Source organism: Grus americana, chromosome 2 (assembly GCF_028858705.1).
Source record: "Grus americana isolate bGruAme1 chromosome 2, bGruAme1.mat, whole genome shotgun sequence".
Lineage (NCBI taxonomy): Eukaryota > Metazoa > Chordata > Aves > Gruiformes > Gruidae > Grus > Grus americana.
Window position 1 is genome coordinate 145,171,471 of NC_072853.1, and position 26,717 is coordinate 145,198,187.

The 26,717-nt window shown below is 40.6% G+C and overlaps 1 protein-coding gene across 1 annotated transcript; it reads left to right on the forward strand.

Moving 5' to 3' along the window:
- The first annotated feature begins 1,892 nt into the window (after positions 1-1,892).
- On the forward strand, positions 1,893-23,072 carry STEAP4 (STEAP4 metalloreductase). The gene is made up of 5 exons (XM_054816447.1): positions 1,893-2,007; positions 17,772-18,227; positions 19,578-20,105; positions 20,735-20,899; positions 21,920-23,072. Exons 2-5 carry the CDS (start codon positions 17,772-17,774, stop codon positions 22,187-22,189), a joined length of 1,419 nt encoding a protein of 472 aa, XP_054672422.1. The 5' UTR covers positions 1,893-2,007; the 3' UTR covers positions 22,190-23,072.
- The last annotated feature ends 3,645 nt before the right edge of the window (positions 23,073-26,717 follow it).

A 26,717-nucleotide genomic window follows, 5' to 3' on the forward strand; every position in this document is an offset into this window, starting at 1 on the left:
TATGGAGGCTCAGAAAACCTGCTCTTTTCTTTTTCCTAATATGACCACCTGCTAGGAGCCCTGTGATGTACTAAGGACAGAGAGTGATTTGTCACTGCCCGTATCTTCCCCTAGTAGTGTAACAGACCTGTTTTATTCCTTCAGGTCTATCTATGGACAAACAAGGGGTTTCATCCATCTTTTCTATAACTACAAGAACTACTCTGTCAGTTCCTCCAGTCATCCCAGAGCAACACGTGTACCCAGCTCCTTCTTAAAGCGTGGCCTTACAATATGAAGGGCTCACACAGGTGTGAGAATTGTTGGATAATTTAACCCTTTCCTACATTATTTAATATTCATGAGGTATTGATTCACTGGGAAATGCCTTCAAATTCTTTCTCCAGCTGTTTTGCTCTAAATGCTTAGATCACCTTGATGCTCTGGAGGGCACAGCACTTGCCCTTTTTTTCCATCTATAATGAATTTGTACAGTTATTTCTCATATATCATCTTATATCATCTGTAGGGTTAGCCTTGTGATTTTAAGCTCTGCAAGTCAATTGTCGTCCTTTCCGCTCCCTGTAGGTTTTAATGTAAGTGTAATAACACTATTTTTGGCAGCATGCTAGTTGATGGATCAGCTGAAAGTGAATACTGTGCTGTTTAACCCCAGACATCTCCACTGACTTGGTGCCCTTTGGTCCTGTAAGAAATTCTAAGCCAGGTCATTCGCTTTCCCATGTCATGCACGCCTTGCTGGGTCTTGCAAGCCCTTCCAAAGTGATATCACCTTTTTCTGTTCCTGGATCTTTTCCAGTGGTTCAGGCATCACACTGGCTTATCCTCTTTGTCACAGTGCACAAGTGACACAGGCTGTTCCTGTCCTAAATCTCAAACATCTGATCTGTTCTCTAGAACTCTAAAATATAGTTTCTTCAGCCCTAGTGCAGTCAGATTGTTCTGAATGAAACTTCTTCTTGTCCTTCCTTTTTTTTAAAGATTACTTCTATGTTTCATGTTCTCTATGCCTTTTCCTTCTTAGTGTGTTTTCCTAGTTAGTTTCCAGTAAGGTTTCCAAAAACAAACTGATATAAAAAATATTTTTTTTTACTTTCTTCCTCTTTCCTGGCAGTCATTGCTTGCAGATCTAGAGTGCAATATTATTTAAATCCCCTTCAATCTGTTTTCCAAACTTCTTATAAAATCTCAGTGCTAATGGGACTCTTTTAGTCCCTTTCTCCTATCTGGACTATGATCCAGTCCAGTGATCTCATGATCCTCAAGGCATCTGTTTTGAATTATGTCCCATTCCAAACAGATGTGTAACATTAAGAGCTTTACATCCTCCCAGAGGCTTATCCCTTAAAGACTCTTTTCTCAATACATATCCATCGCAGGCTCTGGGTCCACAGGATCGCTGTAGCGGTCAAGAATATCTAGAGAATCTCAGAGATCAGGTACTTTCAACCATCCCCATGCCAAATTCCTTTCATCCCAGTATGACATTCTTACTGTCCCTACCCACAGCTGGAATGGCACAGGAGAGCCGTGACACAAAAAAGCAGCTCTCCTTCCAGGCAAATAGTTGCTGTCGTGCTTCTACAACATTCTTGGCTTCTGCATTTCTCAGGTTAGTCTTCCAAGAGTGGGGGAACGCAGCCAAACCTTAGCTCTGGCTGATAGCCAAGGGGCAAGTCAGTGCCAGCATGACAGAAACAACCACAGCTTCACCTCAGCTGTAAATACAAGGGCTGGGACTTTCCCTGAGACTTTGACGGGAAGTTCTTTCAACCCACACTGACAGACAAGGCTTGCAACATCCCCTCATCTCGCCCTCCCCTCTACGTTCTCCCTGGCTTCCACTAGATAAATGCCAGCAAGGCTGTCAGGGTTTCTGCACTCTGCTGCGGGCAATAGGACCTCTCTGCGGCTCCTGAGGTCTCTCTTGCTCCATCGCAAACAGCATCTCACCGGCTGGGAAAGCGCTGGCTTGCCTTAGGGGACTGGAGAAGGTTGAGTGCACAGGTGAGTTTTACACAGACAAGCCGCAGGTTTCTCTCACTTCTGCAGGTGGGAACAGGGAACAGAATGGCTAAACTGTCAACCTGAGAAGTTTAGGTGGGCTTGAACTTCAATTTTTAAGTCTTCTGATAAAATTTTACCCTGCCTTTCTCCCTGCTAGACACACATATACAAGCCAGGGCACGTGTCCTGGTTTTGTGTTGACATTATACAACCTGTTAGTCACTAAGAGCTGCTGTAAGGAGACATAGGGAAGGATTTGTATCTGTAAAGTTAGGACAAACTAGAACTTTGGATTAGTCAACTGGTATTCAGAGAGTTTATATAGAAGATAACAAGTTTATTTAATCTTCCAGAGGTGTTTGCTATAGTTAAAGAAATGGAGAAAGTTTCTGCAAATAAGGATTGGTCAGTGGATTTTAAATGATGAAGCTAGAAAGCAGATTTTCTTTCCCAAGCCAGAGCCAAAATTGTGGTCTGAATTTTAGTAGCAAGTGCAGGTACTCCAAGGGTGTATGGTTTACCCCAAATCATAAGTTCTCACTAATAACAATTGGAACTAACGATTCTTTTCACTTCTGGATTCATATGTGGATTTCATGTTTTCCTTTCCCATTCAAGCAGCATACCAATTTTAATCCTGTTTAATATTTTATAAGCATGGGCTTCAATGCTGCAGAAAAAAATGGATTTTTCTTAAATATTGTCTTATACCAGCTCCACATTATTAATTCAGAGAATATTTGCAGCTGTCAGAACTGCTCTTCAGCTTTGATATAGGGAAATTTCATATCCTCTCTAAATCTGCAAACACAAACTGTCACTCAGACTATAGGCCAATTTTTTCAAGACCATTGAGACTTTATTAAATGATGCAATTAGTGGAAGATGTAAATTCTTTTTTAGATATGGCCTTCCTGAAGCTCCTAGATTTGTTAATAGCAATGATTTAGACTAGAATGAAGTAGTACTGTAACTACATACCAAAATATTCCAATAGTCACTGAGAAATCAAGCATCCCTGTGCTTTCTTCCTCCATATTGGAATTTTTTTATACAAATATATTAAGCACTTCTCATATTTTAGGCAGATGGCACATTTTTAAATCACTTCTCTTAATTACAGGCAGAAAAGATAACGGAATAAGGGGTCTACTTCGTGTTGAGAAATTATTAACAAAGTGTGTTGCCTACATTAGTGTTTTATTTCAGAGTAGGAACTCACTTGGGAACTGCGCTGGCTGCCCTCAGCCACGTACCATGCCGTGTTTCACATCGCAGAGCAGGCTGGGGACATAGAGTCTTGGCTGCTTTTGGGTGGAGCAAAACAATCCCATCGCTAACGGCAATTAAGCTCACAGGACCAGACAGAGCTAGTGCAAAGTAAAAACCCCAGCATGTGCCTAGCATGGGCGTTACGTGCTCAGAACCACCTTTTTCTCCCTACAAATCCAGTACTTCAAAAATACAGACAGCAACCGAGGCTTTCAGGGAGGGTAGTTAAAATCTGTATATTTTAAGGCCTCCCTCACTGCTTCCCAGTCTATTTTTATTAAAACCTGTTTATTTGGTAACTTCAAGAATTGAGCCAACCGTTTCTCCCCTTCTGTTCTTAGTTATAGTGCTAGCAGAGTGTAACTGCAACATTTTAAAAATTTTCTTTTCTGCAGAACATTTTATAGATGTTGGCATTTTGATTTCATTTTTATTCTATATAGATTTTAATGTATGTTGACTTTGTTTTTTCAAAGCTGTTTTTTGGGAAGAAAAGATAGGGACAGGTATTTGAATGTCACTTTACAGATGCTTATTGCAATTCAAATGTTTCTTTTTTGGCCTTACATTCTCTAAAACAAAAAATTGGGGTGTTTTTCCCTCTTTTGACATCACTGCTTAGAGCCACACACTCTCTTCTTTTTCAAAGTTTCTCCAACATTTTTTCCCCTCAGTGAGAGCACGGCCGATAAAATAGTCAGCAAATTCTCTTACTTGATGTTGTAGACGGGGCTATGAGAAATGGGTTCACTCCCAAATGTCCTCGTGGAGCATTTTCTGGGCTGCCGACGCGAGCTCTCCTCACTGCTGCCGCAGTTTGGGCAGGGTGCTGCGGCAGGGCTCGGCAGGCAGCGGGTGGCAGCTCGGGCAAGCGCTGGTTATATCTGTGCTTCTTGGAAATGGAGGAGGAGCGGGAATAGCTGCCAGCAAAAGCATTAATTAGAGGACTGACAAAGCTGCCTCCCAAGCTCATAGCGACTACTGAGTACAGCCCTGGAGACACAATTACAAAGGTGGCTTCAAGCTATTTTTTTTTTACTTTACTAAACTATTGAGATGACCCTCTCCTGGTTGGATTACCGGAGGAATGCTCTGACTTTGGTGGTGGCAATGTGCTGGGGCCGCCCGGCTCAGGACCGCTCTTCTCACGCTCGGCCAAGCTGCTTTGTGTGTCGCGCTGGCAAAGCGCTGCAGATCGCCCTGTTTCAGCAACAGGGCTAGATCTAAACCTCCACTGGGAGATGCGGATCCCATGGCTCACTTTTTGGAAAACATGAGGTTCAGATTAAATCAGGAGTGAGGACAGGTTCTCAGCTCTGAGTGATTTCCTTCCACGTGTTTTTCCCAAGTGGAGCAGCCTCACCAGGACAAACCTGAATTTGCAGAAAAACCATTTCCATAAACAGCATGATATCCCATAAAACCGAGAATATGAATAAATCTCATTTGAATTCCACAACCTGAACTGCACCAGAGCTTCATATAACTAGCACTTCAAAGGTGCTTAATTATAATAATCTGCTACAAACTGCTTGATCAATGGTAGAAGTGGCTCAGCCATCCACCTCAGACAAGTTACAGCACCTGAGGACTGGGATCAAAGTGTTCTACTGCTGCCTGTCACCACTCCATTAGTGATACCAACTATGTGAGCAAGTTTCTGTAGCCCCCTAGATAAACAAGCCTTAAGTGCTAAAAAATTTAGTGGAGAGGTTGATTGCCAAGGAGCAAAACACTTTCTGGCATCATTAGAGCACAGGAATGTTTGACAAAGGATTTCTCTGGGGTAGTCCCATGCTACAAGGACTGTGAGAGCAGGAACTACGTGAAAAGACATGAATACTCACAACTGGGTAATTACACAATAATCGTAATAGCATAAAATGGTAATGCAATAAAACCAATGGGTTTATTCAGAAAACCCAGTTCCTCATTTTGTATTACAAAAGCAGCATGACACTTTGTTTCGTACCTCCTGGCACACATTCAACTCACTTCCACCCAAATTATATGGAGTAGACCTCAGTGACTTCCAGGACTAAGCAGCTCTGGCAGTGTTAGGGTCAGGGTTTTTTTGTGGATCTCAGAAGTGACTGCACATATATTTAAGGGGAAAAAAACCACCCTGAAAATCACCCAGCAGATCAAAAATCTTTTGCTTCTAAAATTAGTGGAAGATCTACACAAGCAGAGAAGGTCAATACTTCCCTATGTCGATCTAAAAGAAGATTTTTTTTTTTCCTTAAAAATCTGGATTGGAAATTTAATTCAAACTTCTGGATTATCAACCTAGAGCGCTACCAAAAGTGGTAGCTGGGATTTTTTAAGAAAAATGAACAACAGTTACTATTTTGATTGGTGACACACACTGAGAAATTTACTTAAGCAATTATTTCTTTAAATATGTCATTTTAAAAATTAAGATTGAAGGATTTTGAGACAAATTCCCTATCAACATAAAAATAAGTTACTTCCTCCAGACTGGTCTTTGCTTTTCCTCATTATCTGTTTGCAAAGTGAAGACTCTTTGTACCCGTAAGTGACATCTTTGTTCCCTTGCCTTTCCTCTTCAGCAAAGTCTAGTAAGAACACATAAGATTTTCATTTGTCTCTGCTCCATATCATGTCCCAAATATCCACCTTTTCCTTCACTCCAATTGCATGGATAGGGCCTGGTGCACTCCTTTCTTGCATATTGCGTGGTCTTGACGTGCAGAACCAAGAGCGTAACTTCTGCCTTGACCCCGCATATTTCACAGGGATAGCAACAAGAGATACCCAGTGACCTTGACTGAGACCCAGGAGCAAGAGGAAGACAGAAACCAGGGTGACTTCTCTCCGAAGGTGGCAGCCTCTGCGTGACAGGGTTCAGGCAGCAGATTGGTCAGAGTTCCTGCGTAAGGTTTCCTATGCCCCTGTGCAGCGGACCGTGGCACAGGGTAACGCTGGCTGCCCTGCGCTGCGCTGCCATCAATTCGGTGGCGATGCTGTGCTCCAAGAGCAGTAGCTGGCAGGCAGTACCCTGGCAGAGAACTTTCATTTGCACCAATGCCTGGGCGAGGAGCCGAGGTTATGTCCCACCGCTGCACACGCTCGTCCCCGCTTGCCAAGCCAGGGAATTACCAGCAGCAGCTCAGGCGTCTGCAAAACCTGATCTGAACTCAAAGGGAGCTTTGGTCAGAAAAAAACCCCAAACTAGATCTTTCCATTTCTCAGTATAGGATAGTGCCCCCAAAAGTTCTGCAGATTTTTAACGAATCTCACCTCTGGTTGTTTATCATTATTATTATTATTATTATTATTATTATTATTATTATTATTTTTAAAGCATGTTTTTAAATTCAGGCTTCTCGGCAGTTAATTTTCAAAGCCTGTAGCTTAAGGTTGTTGCTTAAAGACTCCTGAAATCATTGGATCAGTAACAAAGTGAATTTCTTCCACCTTCAGAAAAAACTAGTTTTTTAAAGATTGCCCGATAAGAATTTTTCCTTGCTGAAAAATGCAACAGCATTTAAAACTGTCTTCTTTTTTTTTTTTTTGTGAGGAACATGATTTCTTTATTTCTGCAAATATCAGTATTCATTTAGTGCTGAAGGCAGGCATGTCTCTTCAGATGCCACTTGATTGCAGTCAAGTAGGAGAGAAAAATGTTCAAGTCCACGCAAAAGAAAGGAAGGAAACCAAAAGGAGCAAGTAAATACATTTAATGTACTTCACATTAAGTGAATAAGGGAGCTGATAAAGTTATCCACTGTTAAATCGCATGTCTTTAAATAGTTTTTTATAACAGCATTTTAGTAAGAAAGAACACAGATTAATGAATCTCCTTAGAATCTGCTTGGCCCCATTCCAAACATGTTGCAAATCCACATATATTTGTTTTGGCAAGAAAACTTCATATTCATGTTCCTTTTTCTTAAATCTTTCACTATAGTCTCCCTCCCACTCCTCAGATTTCTAAGAGTGTAAGACAGCCAAGAACATCGTCACTGCGCCGCAGCAGCCGCCTTGCCTTTGATTTTATCACATGTTATGAAGGAACTGGGCTTCATTTTCTTCCTGCTTGTGCCAACCCGGCCAAAAGCAAGTTAATTGAAAATCAACAATTCCATTAGTGTAAATGGGAAGAGAATCAGGCTTATCATGCACTCCTACAGCTCATAATAAATACGTGGCTTGAACGCTTACATTTTTAGCGCTCTGAAGGTCTGCGTTTGTTTGGTTGCTGGTGCAGTGCCAGCTAATTCCAGTCTGGGTGTATCCTACTGATGGACTGTCGATAAAAGCATCCCAAATAACATCCCCTGCCTCATCCCCTGTGCCTTTCGACAGACCACAATGACACAGGGTCACAACCGAACAGCTGTTTCTCACTTGGTTCCTTCTCTTTTGGTGGTACAGACATGCATGCGGGTGTGTGTACATCATGAATTTTTTAGGGTGTCCATTATTTTAGTTTGATTTCTGTAGGAAGTGAGATTTCTCTGATCATGCAGCGAGGTATGTGAGTGTCTGTATGTTTGTGTGTGTTCCTCAATCATTTTTTTAGTGATGATTTCAAACAAATATACCAGGAGGACAGAGGGCTCTATTTTCCTTATGTTGCATGAAAAAGGCAGCTGAAAACCCCACAGAAGAGTCCTGATAGATAAAATACTATACTGTGACTGTATACATTTAAAAGACCTAAAAATCCACGAGAAGAAATGTTATAGGAGCCATCTCCTGTGATTGATTGGAAACAGCTTCAATCAGTGCTTGTAATCAGCCTAGAAACACAAACCCCTAGGAAGCCAGCCTTCATTATTTCTAGCGTTAGTTCTCTGTAAGACAGAGCTATTTGTTAATGTCTCTAAATGGCAGATAAAAGATGCTCAGAAGAATAGCTTCACAGTGAGGGGAGGACTCAGCAGGAACCCAGGAGGTGCTTCTCCATACGTGGTGGATCTGAAAACATGTCTTTCAAGGTCTCAGGACATCTCCTGGGCCAACCGGGGTAAATCCAGCGCTCCCTGCACTGTAGGCAGGTCTGTCTTTCCTTCTCGCCCTTGCTCGCCTTCAGCTGTTTTATGAAATATTTTCATTTTCCTTGCAGTTGACTATGCTGGATTAAAGCTTAATACCTACACAGCTCAGAACAGTACAACAGCCCTGAAAAGACTGAGGAAATTACTCAAGTTATAGCTGGATCTTATGTGTTTATGGGAGCAGTTGGAGGTGGTGAGATTTCCAGTTCTCTCAGTACTTTGCTATGATTTAGACAACATTAAGCACATCTATTTAGGCCTATACTTCATCTGTTTGAAGAGCCTCCAGGCAGCTTTAGTGTTCTCCTGATAAAAAGTGAAGATGTGGGAAATGCAATGTCCTCTGTAGGAGGATTTATTGTCTCAAACAATTATTTTTTATCAGCTTTTTCAAAACTTGGAGCCCAGGATATTCAGCTGAGAACAGCAGATATTCATTTGCCCGAAAGAAAATTCATGAATAATTTGTTGTAATACATTTGCTAGGAGTTATTCTGCTATTTTCTTTATGTGTTTAAGTACTGGATTAATCATGGGAGAGTAGTTTAGCCACATGCCTTTCATTTTTAGGTGTATCAAGCAACAGAAAATGCAGTTTATAATTTAGGGCAGATTTGGTTCTACAACTGTCAGCTTAGAAGAAACAGTATTTGTTATAGAGTGCATTCTTTCTCTCTCTGTGGAAATGGCAAAATGAAATTTTAAGTAAATGATATTGCCTCAGAGTAATGTACATGTCTTTCCAAGGAGACTTTTGAAATGCCATTTCACCTGTTTTCCAAGCTATATCAGGATTGCTGAATATTATGCATGTGTAGCTTTACTTCAGAAAGATACTTCCAAAGCTGCAGTACTACTACTATGCAAGAAATGAAGTATTAATCACTCTCTTTTTCTACTATATTTAATGGGCTACTATATATAATTTTAGTGTACTAGGGTACTTTTGTCTAATACACACCTTTTGATCATAGATGACAAGACAAAGCAAGACTCTCATTTACAAAAAAAAAAAAAAAAAAAAAACCAAACAGTTGGGGATGACTTCTGCTTGCCAGTACATGCAATAAGCAGCTAAGACAATAATGAGAATTAACTCTATTCCTGAAAGAAATTGTTTAGCTTTGGAGAAATTGACAGCATGGGAAACTAAAAATTACCAACCAAAAAGTATAATTCCATACAAAAGTATGTACTCATTTACTTATTTGGTTGAAGTTCACCATGCCCATCCGCAGATATACAGGGATTTGAAGGAAACAATGCAAAAAAGAGACTTGGTGTAAAAACAAAACCAAAAACAACCAACCAAAAACCAGCCACTTCCACTGCTTTTGACACTGTTGATTGTAGGCACTGTTCTTCATTGCCACCAGCATGAGCACATGCCACATCATGGTGTCAAAGCACCGTGCAGCCCACCTGTTTTTGAGATGGATGTATGTTTATCAGGTAGGGAAGGCTGAGGTTACACAGAGGCGTCAAGGAAGCAAACCTGATAGAACCTGTTTAGTCTGTTCAAGGAGGTATGAGGAAGGTTTGCAGGACACCAGACACTTCCAAAGGGCTTATTTTCACCAGTTCAGTCATAAATGCCAACTCAAGATTAGCTCACAGTTGCCCAGCAGGATTAAGACGTGTAATCACATCAAGTCCAATGGCATGCTGGGCTTTCTCTCCGTAGTGGTGGTGAGAATCTGGTTTCAAAGAGTTTTGGAAGAGACACACTCTGAATCTGTGTTGGTGCAATGAGTTGCAATGTGCTCAGCCCTGCCTGTGTGCTTCAAAATATGTGAACAAGTTATTGAATCCCTGTAAGGAACTGAATGTTTTCAGGTGTTTCCTGACCAGGGAGATACAGAGCTTTGGCTGAAGAAGATCTTTAGCAGAGGTTTGAGGACTCTCATGTCTTTATGTGGATGCTGTGTGAGAAAGTTCAGCTGATCCTTCCTGTAATGACAATGAGAGATTTGGGAAAAAAGAAAACAGAGAGAGAGAGAGAGAGAGAGAGAAATCCTCTGTGTTAAAACAGCAGTAGAGTTAAGCTGAAATGTAAGAAGTCATGTCAGCAGCTTAAGATGAGGTCTACAGGAGGGCATAGTGTGAACCCAAACCACTTATCCCAGATGTCCTGGTTTCACTATTGTACAAGCAGAGTTAAACACCAAAGGTTAGTGAACTTGAGGCAAGAATTAAATTCTTCATGCAGCAGCGTACTATTAGAGATCAGTTGTGCAGTGGACTAAATTTAATAAGCTCCAAAGTGTCAATCCAAGTGTCTCCCTATCATTATAGAAAAATAACTCTTTTGAAATCTGGAGAAACAAGCTTCTTTTAGAAAGGTGAACCTAGAAAACAGACTGTTCATACTGGTATTCTAGTACCTCAGTCACTGGAATATGCAGTCAATACTGTTGTCATGACTCATGTATAACTGTATTTTAATTCACAGAGATGAATCTACCCCCAGCATGCTATATCATCAGCCAGAGGTATTATGTCAGGACCTTTATTTGCCTCTAGAATGTCATATTAGAACAACCAGCAAGCTGCTCGAGAGAGGCCATTCTCATGCCTAGCACTGTTTATTATTTGCATAGTGTAACAGTCCCTGCTGTTATTTACAGGGAAATAGCAGTCAAAATATTTAGTTTACATAGAAAGAGGGTCTTTGATACTTCACTTTTTAAAGTTACGCTCCCATAATATTTGTTCTGCATATAAACTTTATGACTACCTTTGGGATTATGACTTTTACAAGGAGCTTAGAAAGAAAAAAAAATGATAAATGGATCAGTGTTACAAATCTTGAGACTAGTTCCTACAGTAGACAACACCATAACCTACCTGGGTCACTGCTGTGCTGGCCATTAACTCTCTTCTTATTCTACTTATAAACCTTTCTTTTACATGGTTATGGATCAAACTCCTGGCAATGCTTTGGCCATTTATCTTCTCATAGTCCTTATATCCTGCTTCATCTTCTAATCTTTTGCACTGAATCAAAAGATAAAAGAACACAGACCTAGTAGAAGGTTTTGGAAAATGATAGAGGGCAAAATACAGAGAGGTTCTGTTATGGCTGGGAGCCACCACAGGCCACCAGACGAGATCAAGTGCTCAAAAATGGACTTGTCCATCTAACAGAATAATAAGCAGATTATACTAAGTTCTGAAGATGGGAGGATGACATTCCATGAGAAGTACAATTTGAGAGGAAAATGAGGTCAGAAGATTTCACAACTGCTTAAAGAAACTATATTAAAAGCAGAGACGTAAAGTTTGCAACACAGAGGAAGGACAGCAGTAAGATAGCCACATGGCTGGAGCTGTGAGTTCTTCAGAAACTTCCAACTCAAAAAGCATACATAAATCAAAATCTATGGGCAAGCACAGAAGAATAGTACTAATATGTTGATAAGATTTGAAAAGCAACAGCACAAAAAGAAATGTAATTACTAAGGTACATCTAGAATAACAAGAAGTTTCCTGTAAAAACATAGACTGTTAAAGTAAAATCAAGGAGAGGATTGATCCACCACTCAAGTGTAAGAAAGCTATTGACTAATGCCTCCAAGAAAGCCAACTCTGTAATGTCTGTTTTGCTCTTTCTTCACTAAAAGGGTCAACCGTGATAAAAGGGTTTACGCCAGTAGCAAAGAGCTGAAAATTCAGGCTAGATGACAGAAGAAACAGATTAGGCCATGCTTAGGTGAGTTAAATGACCTGAGATCAGTGAGGCTGATGGAATTCACCTCACATTGTTCAGGGGATAACTGAAGCATTTCCACAGCCATTAATAACCATCTTTAAGAACTGTGCAGAAGAGGTAAAGTTTTGAAAGACTGGAAAGGCAAGACTAACAGCTATCTTTAGAAGTAAGAAGAAAGACGAGGTGCAGAATTATGGCCCAATCCACTTAAGTACAATTCTCAAACAAATAGAGGAAGCAAATAGAAGATAAGAAAGAAATGGTTTATAGGCACATGGATTAATGAAGAAGAAATCATTCCAAATCAACCTCATTTCCTCTTATAACAGGCTAACAGGTCTTGTGAATCACAGAGGCTATACAACTTGACATGAGTGAAGTTTTTATTGTGGTAAATGTTAGAGAAGATTTTCAAAAGCATACTAGGAAAATGCAGCCTAGATTGAACTAATATAAGGTAAGGTTCTGCAGAACTAGTGAAAGAAGCATTTTCAGTCTCTCAGTTAATCATTGGCACAATGGAAGACTACATTTACTGCAGATATACAGGGGTCTCTCCTGGCAAAAGTCCTGTTCCAGAATTTCATCAAATGGCATAGATGCCGGGACAGACACTATGCTTATTAAAGCTGACAATCTGACAAAGTTGAAAAGGACTGCAAACATGTTGGAGGACAGGCTTAGAAATCAAAATGATCTTGACAAATTGAAGCTACAGTTTGAAAAAATATGGTGCTATTCAACAGGGACAAGTGCACAATACTGCTCTGAGTCAGAAAAAACTACAGAAATCAAGGATGGAGCAATTGGCATGGGAGCAGTCCAATTAAAGGACCGGGTGTAACTGGATGGATTTACATTAGTATTTTGTTTCTGACCAAATGTTGAAGCAGATCACCACTTATCAAGCTTTGCTTTACACCACACAGAGGTCTTGCAGCATATGAAACTAGATTCCTTTCCACAAAAGCTGAGACAGAAAACATGCTTTAGGTGCAGCCCAATGGACTGCAGCTGCTAATGGGGACTCAGCAGGCTGCGGTACTAGACCAAAGTTATTCCAAGGTGGAAATCTCTGACACACGGACAGCGTGAACATCATGTGCTCAGCACCAATTGTTTCACTCCACGTCTTGGTTCCTGTTGCCACATACTACTTGTTGAAGTACTCATAGCCTTAATGCATCACAAGCTGACTATGAATCAGCTGTGTTGGGAATAAGACAAATGTGACAGCAGGATGATGTGTTGTCTATGAGGCAGGTGAAGCAATCCTCTTCTATCTGTAAGATCTCAGCAAGAGTACTGCATACAGTTTTAGCACCATACTTTTAATTAACAGTGGGAGCAGTTTAGCCTAGAAAGATCAGAAGACAGCCATGAAAAAGATCACCACTCTCAGAAGCATGAGTTGCAGGGAAAGATCTGGGATTGTTTTATCTAGAGAAGAAAAGGGTGAAATGGTAATGGCTTTCACATCCAACAAAGACTGCAGCAAAGAGAAGGGGGATAAATTGACACCTGTGTCTACTGTGAAGGAGGCGATATAGATTAGACATAGGAAAATCTGCCTAATAGTATGGCTGAGAAAGCAGTGAGGAAGGCTTCAGGATCCACGGCACAGGAAGGTTTTACAAACAGGTTAGACAAGCATCTGTCAGACTTGGTTTAAACAGAATTCATCCTGCCTTAGGGAGGGAAAGGACTAGATAATCTCTTCAGATCACTACCAGAGTTATTTGTTTTGCTTCTTTTTTAAATGTAAATAGTAAAATGACCCTTTCCTGCTCCTTTCATCTTGTCTTTCTACCTTCTGAATCATTCCACTGATCTCCCATCTGCCATTTCATGTTACATCTTTCTGATCTTTCCATTATTCATCCCAGTCTATGTCTCAGTCCCATCTCTGCCTTGCCACTTGTGGCACTGTACTTCATCTGCGGCAGTGCTTCTGCTAGGAAATCCCTCCTTTTTCCCATGTGCAAGGCCACATGCCTGTCTTCATTCAAATTCCTACATAACCAAAGTATTTACACATAATTGCATAGTACCTTCATTCAGTTCCCCTAGTGTTTATGCAGTGGGTAAAAATAACAGGTTTGCAGTTACTATATTTTTTTTCTTTCAGTGCCTCCTTTTATCATTAGTGGGCAAGAGGTTATAATCTCAGAGATTACCACCATTTTCCTTAAAATAGAATACAGCAACAATGCAGAAGAGAAAGGACATAGTTAATCATTACAGAAGCTTACATGGATTATCTTTCAAGTAATAAAAGGCATCACTAGTGCTTTAACGTTAGAGGGATGGATATAAGCAAAAATATTATGTATGGACAGAAATCTCTATGGCTTTTTCTCAGATAATATATGGCTACATATATAAAGTAATGGACAATGATTACCGCATGTTTGTTTGCTGGTATTTCCGCTTTCCCCTGGCACTTTGAGAGCTCTTAGCGTAAGCCATGGGCACAGATCAGATCCCCATTGCCGTCAGCTGCTTCCTGACACCCCAGTGTCAGCCTTCGGGCTCAGCTCCCAGACACCAGACTGGCCCTGCGGTCCTTGTGATGTACTTCTGCTTCACATCCTTCACGCTGCTGTATGACATAAACCACCTTGTCCTATAGCAAGTGAATATCTTCTCACATTGCAGCTATCGCTGTCGTGGACGCATTTTCCTTGCTTTGACTTTACACCCACCCAGTTGCCATCAGAGGCTGCGTTTTGTTCAAATACACACAGAATTTATCTATGCACCATCTATGTGCCCATAACCTACCACCTGAATTAACCTCCACTGCAAAGCCCACAACCTTCTTTTAGTTCAACAACAGCCAGCTGGCACAAAGGCATGTTGGAAGGAAGGAAGAAAAAAAAAAAAGATTCAATGGAAAAAAAATGTATTTAATTTCCTTCTGTGTTAGAAGGAGGCATGGTCCAGAAGGTCCGGGATTTAAAAGCAAAATTGCCTTGTCTTACATGTGATTTTCAGAAGTAGCAAATGCACTATTAAATTAATACCAGTTTTGCAATATACTTAATTTGTTAAGAAATTCACTGCTGACCAGTTTATTTCTGATATATAAAGTGTACCATCATAACAGCTATGGGCATTCCTATTAAGTAATTCTTAAAAAGAAAAGGTAAATTCTGCTTACTTTATTCAAGCAAATTGTCTCCCGTGTTAAAAATGGTATTAAGATAAATTAGACCACCAGTATTAAAGGCAGCATTAATGCTCTTCAGCTTTCTATGGAATAATATTCCCTTCCTTGTGCAAGTCCCTTTACATCTTAGATAGTGCTCCAAGAAACTGTATTTTGAAAAAAAGAATGTTCCTTGCATTCATTTTTCTTTTCATCTCCCTCTTTTGTCTCTTTTCTGGCAAGAGGAGTTCAGTGTTCACTAGCAAATGAGATGTTCAGTATTAGTGAACAACAGAAGTACTTTATAGAATTACTTCTTGCTGGTGAATCCATTTCTTTTATAAGCTCAAACAAAACATATCTTTAATGGATCTACTAAATATATTACCTGATAACATTCAGTGGAGTTTTGGTTTTTTCCAGTCTTACTTTGGAGAGGAGAATGATTTGCATAGTTCGCTCAGCAAGAATTTAGTGGTTTCTTGAGAGCAAATACAGAAGTTTTCAACTGGATGATCATGTGTTACAAATCAGTTTTATTTTTCATTTTAGATAGGAGCCTACTTTGTTAAAAGGAAAAATGAAGAAAGAAAAGTTGAGTCTTATTAGGTACTGAGTTGGACCATTTATTAATATTACATATGCAACTCTTCTGCTCTTTTTGAAATACAGACTATCCCCAAAAAAGGAATTTTATAGCTTTAGTCACATTAGAGCCTCATGGGACATTAATAAAGCCCTCAGAGAACTATTTTTAAATATGTCAAAGGACTTTGCATTTGTATGCATGTGTCAGAGCACACAAATATGCAAGAGACAGTAGATGGGTCCCTTTGAGGATCTATTTGCATGCTCAGTGTGTTACCTGACAAAGTACACAGAGTCCAGCTGGGTAGCTGGGACTGCAGCTCCAGGAGAGCGGAGCTTAACACCCTGCAAAGCCTCCCGTGGGACCTGCACGAGCCACACAGGCCACAAGCACACAGATCCAAGGCCCTTCTCTGCCTGAATCGATGCCTTCCCCAAATGACCAGAAACAAACTCCCTTGGCAGCTCTTTAAATCCCAGGGCTCCCACAGCTCATTGTAAGAACGACGATGAGCAGGCACTGATGTTAACTGAGGGCTAGCTAGCTACATACAGAGCTAGTTCAAGCCAAAATCTTCATGCATAATTCTCAGAATAAGCATTTCTCTGCCTGTCTTGATAGTGAAGCTTACACCCTACAGCAGAAGCCAAAAAGATGCGTGCATCCCTGACTCACGGCCCTTAACTCTAGGTCACAGCAGGGTAGTGGGGAAGTTCAGGCTTGATCGTCTTATTCACCAAACAAATGCAAGCTTTGGGTCAAACAATTTAAAATCATGCCAGGTTTTTAAAAAGCAAAAACTGTTCTGACTAGAGAAAAAAGTAAAAGAAAGTGAAGAGTTATCATCTCAGTATTTTTAAATGGCAGAGTTTCGTTCTGAAGGGTGCTTCACAGAACAGTGTAGGCAAAGGGTTAATAAACAGCAGTAGCAAAGCAATTGGTTTAGGTCTAGCTAACCATTCCATGCATTTCTTTCCTGCAAATTGGCAAATCAGTTATTCCCACAAATTTAATTAAGAAAGACAGTTACCTATGATACAGTGAAAGACTTGAATCAGGGCTCCTGCATGTTAAATGGCCACTCTAAGTACTAAATTACTGGCCAGTCCAAGAGAGGGGTCTCTCAAGATCTCCTGTTGGAGGTCTTCCTTCGAGCCTTAGGTTTTCTGGTCTGAGTTCACCTTTTGTAGAGTGAGGACAACAGCTTGTGGACCTACTGCAAGACCTTTGGAGCAGATCTTTTTGATTCTGTATTTGTATCGTGGGTCTCACTCTGCAAGTACAGAGCGTAGGTACTGCTATGGCATGGATAATACATTAAAGACTTTGAAGCTTCCAGGTGCAGTGATAAAGGAGGATAGATAAAAACCTCAAAGAGAATTTTATTATGAGTAATATATAAATATCAGAAATAAATGTTCAACATGAAATATTCCAATTCCACTGTCCAAATGCTTCACAGGACATTCTTCAGGAAATTGAAGAACAATAATAAAACAAACTGGCACTGACTAGTCATATTAAGGAAATACTGAGAACAGACAGATTTGTAGCTACCTTTTATAATATCTCTTCTTCAAGTATTTTACAAAAGACCTTCCAGATTCTAATCTGATTAGAAACACACGCCTCTTCAATGTTTTTCTATAGCACAAGTAAGCAGAAATTACTTTGAGATGTGTGCAACCCTTTCTCTCTGTGCTCTGTCCTTTCCTCCTGCTTTCCCTTTGAGAGAGGAAAACTGCAACAATTCAGCTGAATGTTAAAATCCATAAAATGGATGGAAAAAACCATGCCGTAAGAGATGGAGAGGTGAATATCCAGAACTGGTTTTTAAAAACTGTACAGAAATCTTCTGAGAGTTTGTACTCAGAAGAGTGTGCAGGAAGCATATTAAAAGGCAAGAAAACTCTCAGATATTTATTTTGTGTAGCCAGAATGGATGCTAACCTTTCATTTTCAAGAGACTGATGTTTTGCTCAGGTGTTCCTATTATTTTTTTTTTTTTAATAGATGAATAAAAATTCTTCCAACATAATGGCTTTGGCTCCTACCACTTCTAACAAAAGAGAGACAGTGTGTATATTTGGAACTGGAGATTTTGGAAGAGCTCTGGGCCATAAAATGATTCAGTCCGGCTACCCCGTCGTGTTTGGAAGCCGGAGCACACAGACATCCAGCCTGATTCCCAAGGACGCAGAGGTGTTGAGCCACGCAGAGGCAGCGCAGAAAGCTACCATCATCATTATAGCAATCCAGAGGGAACACTACAACTTTCTTACATCACTAGCAGAAATTCTCCATGGAAAAGTCTTGGTGGACATAAGCAACAACTTAAAACTCAACCAGTATCCTGAATCCAACGCAGAGTACCTTGCTCAGCTGGTGCCCGGCGCTAAGGTTGTGAAAGCCTTTAACACCGTGTCAGCCTGGGCCTTGCAGTCGGGCACATTAGATGCAAGCCGGCAGGTAAGACTGAGCAAGGGGGGTTTCCTACGTCATAGAATTATATATCGCATGGTTTCTTGACAGCTAGACAAAGCACACATGGGACATACAAATCAGACAGGGTTGAGAGGGAATTTTCACTATAATTGTCCATTTCAAATTAAATGTGAACTAAAATTTACTATTGGTTTGTAATATGGCATGACAAGGAATAGCGATAGCTTGCCTCCAAACTCAGTAAGGTGTTCGGACACATTAGGGAAGCAAGGAAAGAAAGACGGCAGAGCTAGAAAGAGAGAGACAGCAAATCAGGAGGAAATGAGGGCTTCATCAGTTGTTCACCAGGAATGTAAAGTTAAACAGAAAGGAGATAGGAGGAATATATCAAAACAAGAATAAAATGAAGAGAGAAAAAAAATGGAGGCAAGGGACGTGATGGGGTAATAGAATGAGTATGGGCAACAGAGGTGAGCTGGAAGGTGAACAAATTAATAGTTTTCTAAATCAGAATCCATCACCACAGAAGTTTATCACAACAACAGTGTGCAAACCACTTTAACCAGCTCCTTAACCACAGGTCAGTGAGCCCAGAGCTGCTCATAGGAAGCAACACAGCAGCTTACTTGAAGACAAATCATTTATTACTGCTCTGTTCTCTGCCACTCTGAAGGATAATGCTCGTGTACAACATACAGTTTCCACCAGCTACTCAAACCATTGCTAGCTTTGCTTTCTGCTGCCAGGTAAATGGATTAGGCTAAACCTAAGGACCTCCAAGCCTAGACTCTACAAGCCTTCAACATATCAACGAGAGCAGAAATTGCCCCATTTCTCCCAGTTCCAAAAGGAGTATTGTCTTGCATACTCACAGAAAAGACAGTTTCTTCACTATTTTATTAGACTTGGAAAGAAATAATATTTACTTTTGTGACAGGGCAATCGTGTTTTAAAGATCTCTGTCCCCAGTTCCCTGGAGTCCTTACAGACCACTTTAGCAGCAATTGAAAATTTTGCTCCTATTTACTCCTACAAAATCTTACAAGCTCCTTGCAGGTCTTCAGAAGAGTATATCGAGTCTTCCAGGCAAAGACTTGTACTCAGTGTGTTATACATTGTTCCTTTCAGAATCAAAATTTTGCCACTTGAAACAATCTCCTTCTCCAAAGAAGAGATTCCTGTTCTTAGTTCTTGGACCTGTTGGCCAAGAAAGTACCTATAGGTTACTTTTTGCCTATATAAATTAAGGCCAGCAGGGAAGCCAACAAGTAGCCTAGGAAGGCTGTGCTCATCACCCATATCCAGGCAGGACAGCAGTAGAGGATGTTCACAAAAGTCTGTCTAAATAAAACTTCTGTTTGTTTTTGGCTGCAGGTGTTTGTCTGTGGAGATGACATGGAAGCTAAACAAATGGTGATGGATATTGTTCGTGCAGTGGGTCTCACTCCATTAGATCAGGGATCCCTCTTGGCTGCTCAGGAAATAGAAAATTACCCTCTGCAGCTCTTTCCAATGTGGAAGTTTCCCATCCTTTTGTCCCTTGGCTTAGTCGCATTCTTCTTCTTCTACTGTTTGATTCGTGATATAATATACCCTTATGTTTACGAAAACAAAGACTTTTCATTTTTTATTGCAATTTCCATTCCAAATCGGATCTGCCCTATATTGGCACTCATCCTTCTTGCCTTGGTTTACCTCCCTGGTGTACTTGCTGCAATTATTCAGTTATACAGAGGTACCAAATACCGCCGTTTCCCAGACTGGCTGGACAAATGGATGCTGTGTAGGAAACAACTTGGACTAGTAGCCTTAGCATTTGCTTCTCTGCATGTTTTGTTCACTCTTGTCATCCCAATTCGCTCCTTTGTAAGATGGAGAATCAGCAGTCAAATCGTCTCCCAGGTAAGTTTTGTTCCCTACTCTATGTCTTCCTTTCTTCTGGCCCTGTTACAAATACTACCTTCTATCCTGAGCTTCAAAAATTCATGTGGATAGTCTAAAGTTCTTTACAATAGGGTTATTTTACTAGTTTCTGTGTTCCTTTTAACCATTGGTATATCCAAAGTTTGCCATTATTATGTTGAGTTGAGGAGATTTCTGGCCTCAGACTTCCTCCTAGGTAGTCTACATATTTAATAAAATAAGCAGGGAAAATGTAAACATTAAGAGTAATTTACAGAAACATATTTCCCTATTTCTCCATATACCTTTAAGAATGGCACATATTTCAACTTTAGAAATGGCAAACATTTTGACTTTCTAACCTTATTTAACAACAAAAGATCACATACCTGTCCTCAATGGTAGGCCTACTGCAGTGTACAACACGCACCACAATTATAGGTACATGGAACCTATAAGTAATATAATGCCTCTTCTGCTTTTTGAGTGGGCATTCAAAGTAAATCTCTGATGATTTTCAGAGAGTTAATGTATAACATTTATCTCCTAGTTGCCTTAAAGTATATTTCTTCTGCATATTGATCCTAAAACTGCTATCACTAAGATATACCTGGTCTTCTTTTCTTCAGGTACTGAACAATAAAACAGAACCACTCAACAACACTAATGCCTGGCTTAGTGACTCGTACTTGGCTTTGGGGATTTTAGGATTTTTTTTATTTGTTCTTCTGGGAATAACTTCCTTGCCTTCAGTCAGCAACAATGTCAACTGGCGAGAATTTCGATTTGTACAGGTAAGAAAAAGGCATTCTAAAACACCTTCTACCCTTATAAACTATGACCACAGGCAGGTTTACTAAAGACTTAGGACTTCCTCCATTAGTACCTCCAAATGTGATGTGTGCACTCTCCACCATCACACAGTTAAAAAAAAAATCTACATGGCTATACAGCTCACCTGTGAAAAACCACAACTGCTCTGATGGCTGCTTATGATACAGCTGGGTTTACTGCATTAACAAGAGAAAATTGGGAAGACGTGAGCTCCTAAATGACAAACAGAAAGCTGACATTGTGGAATTATCAAATTCCACAATTACACTAAGTCACAAAATATTTTAGCCATTTATTGGGGTAATTGTGTTGGTTCACAAGATAATTTAGTTAAAATGGGTCCACACAATGACTTTATAACACAGATCCTCTCCATGCCAAGCATCTAAAGAGAATCTGCAGTTTCTGCAGACTCTAAAAACTGCTGTGCCTATAAACAGGCTGCCCTTGGTAACACTATAATCTCAGCCCCCCATTCGGAGGAAGCTTGGTGCAAGCTGCCGTGCCTCTGCAGGAGCTGGGCTGGCAGGGGAGGGGAGGCGAGGGAAGGGGAAATTACTATCAATGAATGTTTCATCAAGGCCAAAAACTTGCACAGTATGGTAGTTCTGGATGGATTAGCACTAGAGCATATAAAAAGCTTGGATCCTTCCACTGAATTTCAGCATTTTGTCTGCATTTTCACAAATATGACAACCACTAGGCAGTATGTTTGAGCTAGCAAAAATTATCGGGATTGTTGATGGAGAAAAGAACTAAAGAAGTGTGTTTCATCTAGATCCATTTGAATGAATCTTTATTAAAAAACAATAACAGCCTTTATATTACATAAAACAGTTTCATTTCAGCAGTCCCCAGTTAGTCCCAAAGTTGGCACATTCTGCAAAGCTTACTGTGTCCTGTAAATTGCAGTCGTTCTGGTTTAATTTACTGTTTTAACCTCCACTTCTTTCTTTTTTCTTTCCTTTGCTCTCCCCTAGTCCAAACTGGGATATCTGACACTGATTTTGTGCACTGCACACACAATGGTTTACGGTGGAAAGTGGTTCCTGAGCCCATCATCGTACAGATGGTATCTTCCAAGTGCCTACATGCTCTCCCTCATTGTTCCGTGTGCTGTACTGGTTGTCAAATTTGTGTTGATATTTCCCTGTCTAGACAAACCTCTCACGCGAATTCGACAGGGCTGGGAGAGGAATCCCCAACACTCAGAACAGTCAAATTACATTATCAACAAGTCTGCTGTATAATTAGATTAACCTGTATTATCAAAAAGAAGAAAAAAATATTTTGAAGGCATATCAAAATGAAGTTCTCAGCTCCTTTATCTGGAGAGTGAGAGAAAAAGTGAAAAATTTGGCCAGGCCCCAAGTAAAATAAAGCCACCCCAATGACCAGCTTAAAATACAAATCAAATGAGGCCCCTGGGTTCCTGCACCCCAGGCATGCTTTCACACAGGTGCAGGCCTTCTCTTTTGCTCGGTATATTCCCCCTTGCGTTATTCACCCTCCGTTCCTAAGAAGGGTATGAGAGAAATAAGTGGTGCTCCATGTCCCTCCTCTGTCATTCCAAACCTCCTCCAGGGCTGGGCAGAACCAGAGGAACCTTTGGTGTTCCATGGCATCTGCTCCTCTTCCCTATGCTGCCCGTTGGGACTCAGGTCTACCTGCACCTACGCACATGCACACAGATCCACGCGCACACGCGCACGAACACACACCCTGCTTCCAATCCCAGAGGCCACCAGCACCCATAGAACGGGTGCAGGATGGATGCTGGCTGAGGAAGAGCTCTCTTCCTCCCAGCATTAGTTCATCCCCCGTTAACATCTGATCCAAAAGAGACCTATGTTCATACCTTAGAGACAGTTGAGTAAGATTTGTGTACAGGAACTTTAATGTTCAAAGTATATGGGCCAAGGATTACTGAATCCTTGCTTGTACTGCTCTACCAGAAACTCAGGTGGTAAAAGGATGGAGGAGAGACCAAAAGGCCAGAAAGATGTGTGATGGGCTCACAAGCCTAAGCTTCTCTACAAGTACAGGCAAAAAATGGTCAGTGATTTTTTTGTGTAAACAATGAGTTGTAAGGAAAGAAACTGAAGGAAAATCCTATTATATCAGGGGGTTGTATTATATGTCATGGTTATATCTCATGAAGAGAATATTGTTGATTTTTCAGAAAATAAATCTTTGGATGCAATATTACAGATATTCTATGAACATATATGTATTTTAACCAAAATAAAGAATTTTTTTTTTGTAGTGTTGTGCTCTGTTATCATTTCTGGAACGTCTTTTGATAGGATGCAGCTGCTGGTATGCTCAGTTACACAAGGGTTTAGAAGGCCTTGGGGCAAGGAATAAAATGGGATCCTGTCTTCAGCCAGCTGCCTGGGCTCACTTCCTCCATCCTTGTTTGTTCCTTGGATGCTCACATAAGCAGATCTTTGCTTAGTCATCAAAGTGAGCTGAGGATGTTGTGGAAAACCAGGATCCAGCTGGGATGGTGACCTCCTGTTAAATTGGAAACAGAGGATCTGATGGCCTCCTTTGCACTGGACAATAAAAGCAAAATGTGTTTGCTTTTATAGGAAGAGAATTGTTTTCTATCTTTTTTCTCTCTGTTGTTCTCCTCCCTGTCTATACAGAGGATAAATACTCACAAATATGAAAGTAAGAGCATGCTAACTAGTATAGCTAACTGTACTTTCAAACAAGCACTATCAAGCAGATTTTATTAAAAAATAACTATCTGAACGATACTTCTCAAAACATTTCTCCACAAGGGAGTCATTTTTAGTCTGGACATACATTCCCTCTTCACATCATCCTCTGGCCCAGAAAGAACCTGTTCTTAATCCCCCAAAAGAATGGTAAAGAAGTCTGGTCTATCAGCAAATGGTGGAGCCAGATTTCTTGGAAATAATTCTGGCACCGAATATTCTTACTAACCAGCACTGGTGCACACGTCATACTTGGCATGTCATAAACTGATATATTTACATAGGTCTAAACAAAAGTTTTCCTTGACCTGTCACTCCATTTCAAGATTCCATCAAAGATTTTTCCATGTTAATCTTATGGAATCGTTTACTACAAAAGGGATTGGTATGGGCTCGAAGGGCCTAAGCGACAAGACTGTTGTGAGGGCGCCCGTACCACCTCTGCACAGCTCCCTGACGAAGAGGAGCGAGAGGCAGAGGCAGCAGCAAGACAGGAGAACAAGACAGCCAGTGCATGTGTTTCTGTGTGTGTATGCAGACAGAAGAGAAAGGGACAGACAGAGCAGAAAGTAAGTAGCACCGGCCTGAGTGAATATCCTCTAGATCTGCTAAATTTTGGGGCCAAATTCTGGTCTCAGTGACAGAGCTACTCCAGATTTACGTTATTACAAATAGTAACAGTTCCAAGACACAGATACAGACTGGGTTTTCTTTATTACTTATTAAAGGATTTCTTTTCAGGGATTCTGCCTATCCAGATCTAAACCCAGCCCTTTTCACTCTCTCGCAGCTGAACCAATGGGTTGGAGTTTAAACTGCAACAGCCACGGCAAGTAACACCCGTTTAATAGGTGTTTATGAAATACAAACATTGCAAATGCTCTGGCTCCTTTCCTCTCAGCAGGCTCCTGTGTGCTTCTGAGTGCCTTGCGTTAAGGAGAAGGACAGGCCAGACCAAGTCCTCTCTACCCTCACTGAGAACTGGTGCAGAGTACCTGCAGCCCGACCAAATACCACCTGTATATTCACTCGCTACTAAACCAGAGCCTCGAACACACGCAGGACTGTAGCTCTTGCAGGAAAGACAAAAGATCTTCCTCAAGGACTGATACCACGTTGCTTTGTTAGGCTAAAACACAGCCCGAGACTTACTGAAAATGCCAAGCGGCTGGGCACGATGTGCAATTTGCTGTTTACTCCAAGAATAAAGTGCCAGTATCTGCTGTGTACAAACCAAGGAGACAATGCTGTTTGTTTGCACGGGGTGCGTGCGGCAGCTCTCAGGAGCAGATCCAAAGCCCGCACATCTGAAATCAGCAGCAGGCTCTTTGTTGACTTCAGAAGATAATAATAAGTCAGATCTCCAGCAGCACTTGTTTTTCCAGTCTAAGTGAGGGATTTCATATCCTGTTATTCTTGGGCAGCTGGGGAGTATTTGCTTCACAAATTTACGTATTTATTTCTTGAACATTGTAGCAAAAACAAATTTCTTCAGTAATCTTACATGATAGTTAAACTAAAAGCGTTCAATGGCAATATTTTGAAAACAATAGCCAGTGCTATGAACACTGTTGGTAGCTTGTATACATTTCTCATGGCTGAGCTCTCCATACTTTAATTATTTTTTTTTAATGTACTGAAAAAGCCTGGTCAGAAAGGACATCAGAAGGATCATGAAATTAATTTTGGAAAGGGTGTTTTCCATATGGTTCCCAGAAGCCAAGAAGAGCCTTTATGCGCATAGGTACATAATGCCATTCTAAGAACTCCTGCAGGAATAAAGCGTTGACTCTCAACTCTACTTCTAAACCAGAGTCAACACTTAGAAAATATAAATTACAGCTTTTTAAATAAATGGTCACATGGACATTGTCATGATAAAAACTAAGGTTGGATTTCATTGCATAAGATTTACTCTGATGGGGAGCACTACAGCATAGCGTGATTTTTAGTCCTCTACATCCCGCACCATGTGGCTAATTTAACTTCATTTTGCCTTTTTGTTATACCTAGGGAATATCTCTTTCAATCAAAAAATGCACTTATTAGTGAAAAGAAAGGGTTTTAATTAATTAGATTAACTTAGGTCTTGAGACAGTAATGGGATGCCAGATACCCTCTGGCCCCAGGAGATGCAGCTGACACTACAGATACTGCTGGATCCTGAACCACGGAGATCTGAGCAATTTCCTTTGGTTCCACCACACCGCACTGCACGTCCTGAGATCTGCAACTTATTTTTGCTCTGCAGCATGACCTTCTGTCGGCCTTCTCTGCCTTATCTAACAGTCACCTCTCACTCTGAGACATGACTGTTCATGACCCAGTGTAGAAAGCCCCTTTTTTCCAGCATGTCAGGTTTTTGCAGCTTCACTCTTCCTACCTCCTATCAGACACAAGATTTTAGAAGAACATGTCTTGTCTCAAACATTGGTGAGCCTTTCAGATTCACTAGTCCAAATAATGAACTGGTGAACAGTATGAACACTCATAAGAACTCTGTAACCTATGTGCAACTGCTCTTCCATACTATGATTAACATATTTAATAAATCTTTGGTGTTTCCATAATAGCCTATATATGGCTTCTCTTCCACACACTATGGACGCTTTTCTCTCCTACAGAGACTCTTTTTTTCCTCTGCATTATACATGCTTCTGTTGTGGATCTCCATTTTTATTAATATGAATTATTTGCTCCCTGGAGGAAGCTGATATTCCTCAAAAATTATTTTTATATATATATATCACTGTAATAAGAAAAACAGCACATCTCTTATTGTTGCACATTGCCTTAATTTAATGTTCTTGAATCTGGGAATCCAGAATTGACATAAATATTAGCTCTGATAAGGCTGGACCCCTGACATATTATTTTCTTATGAGGAACCTCAGTGCTACAAAAAAATACACTGCAGAACCTTGAGAGGATGTGCATAGACCTCAGAGAATTGCATGAAACTTAGCTAATGTCTCCAAATGCTGCACATCAGAAGTGGAATTTTTTTTTGTTTATGTGGCTTCACACACACCCTTTATTCCCGTCTCCCTTT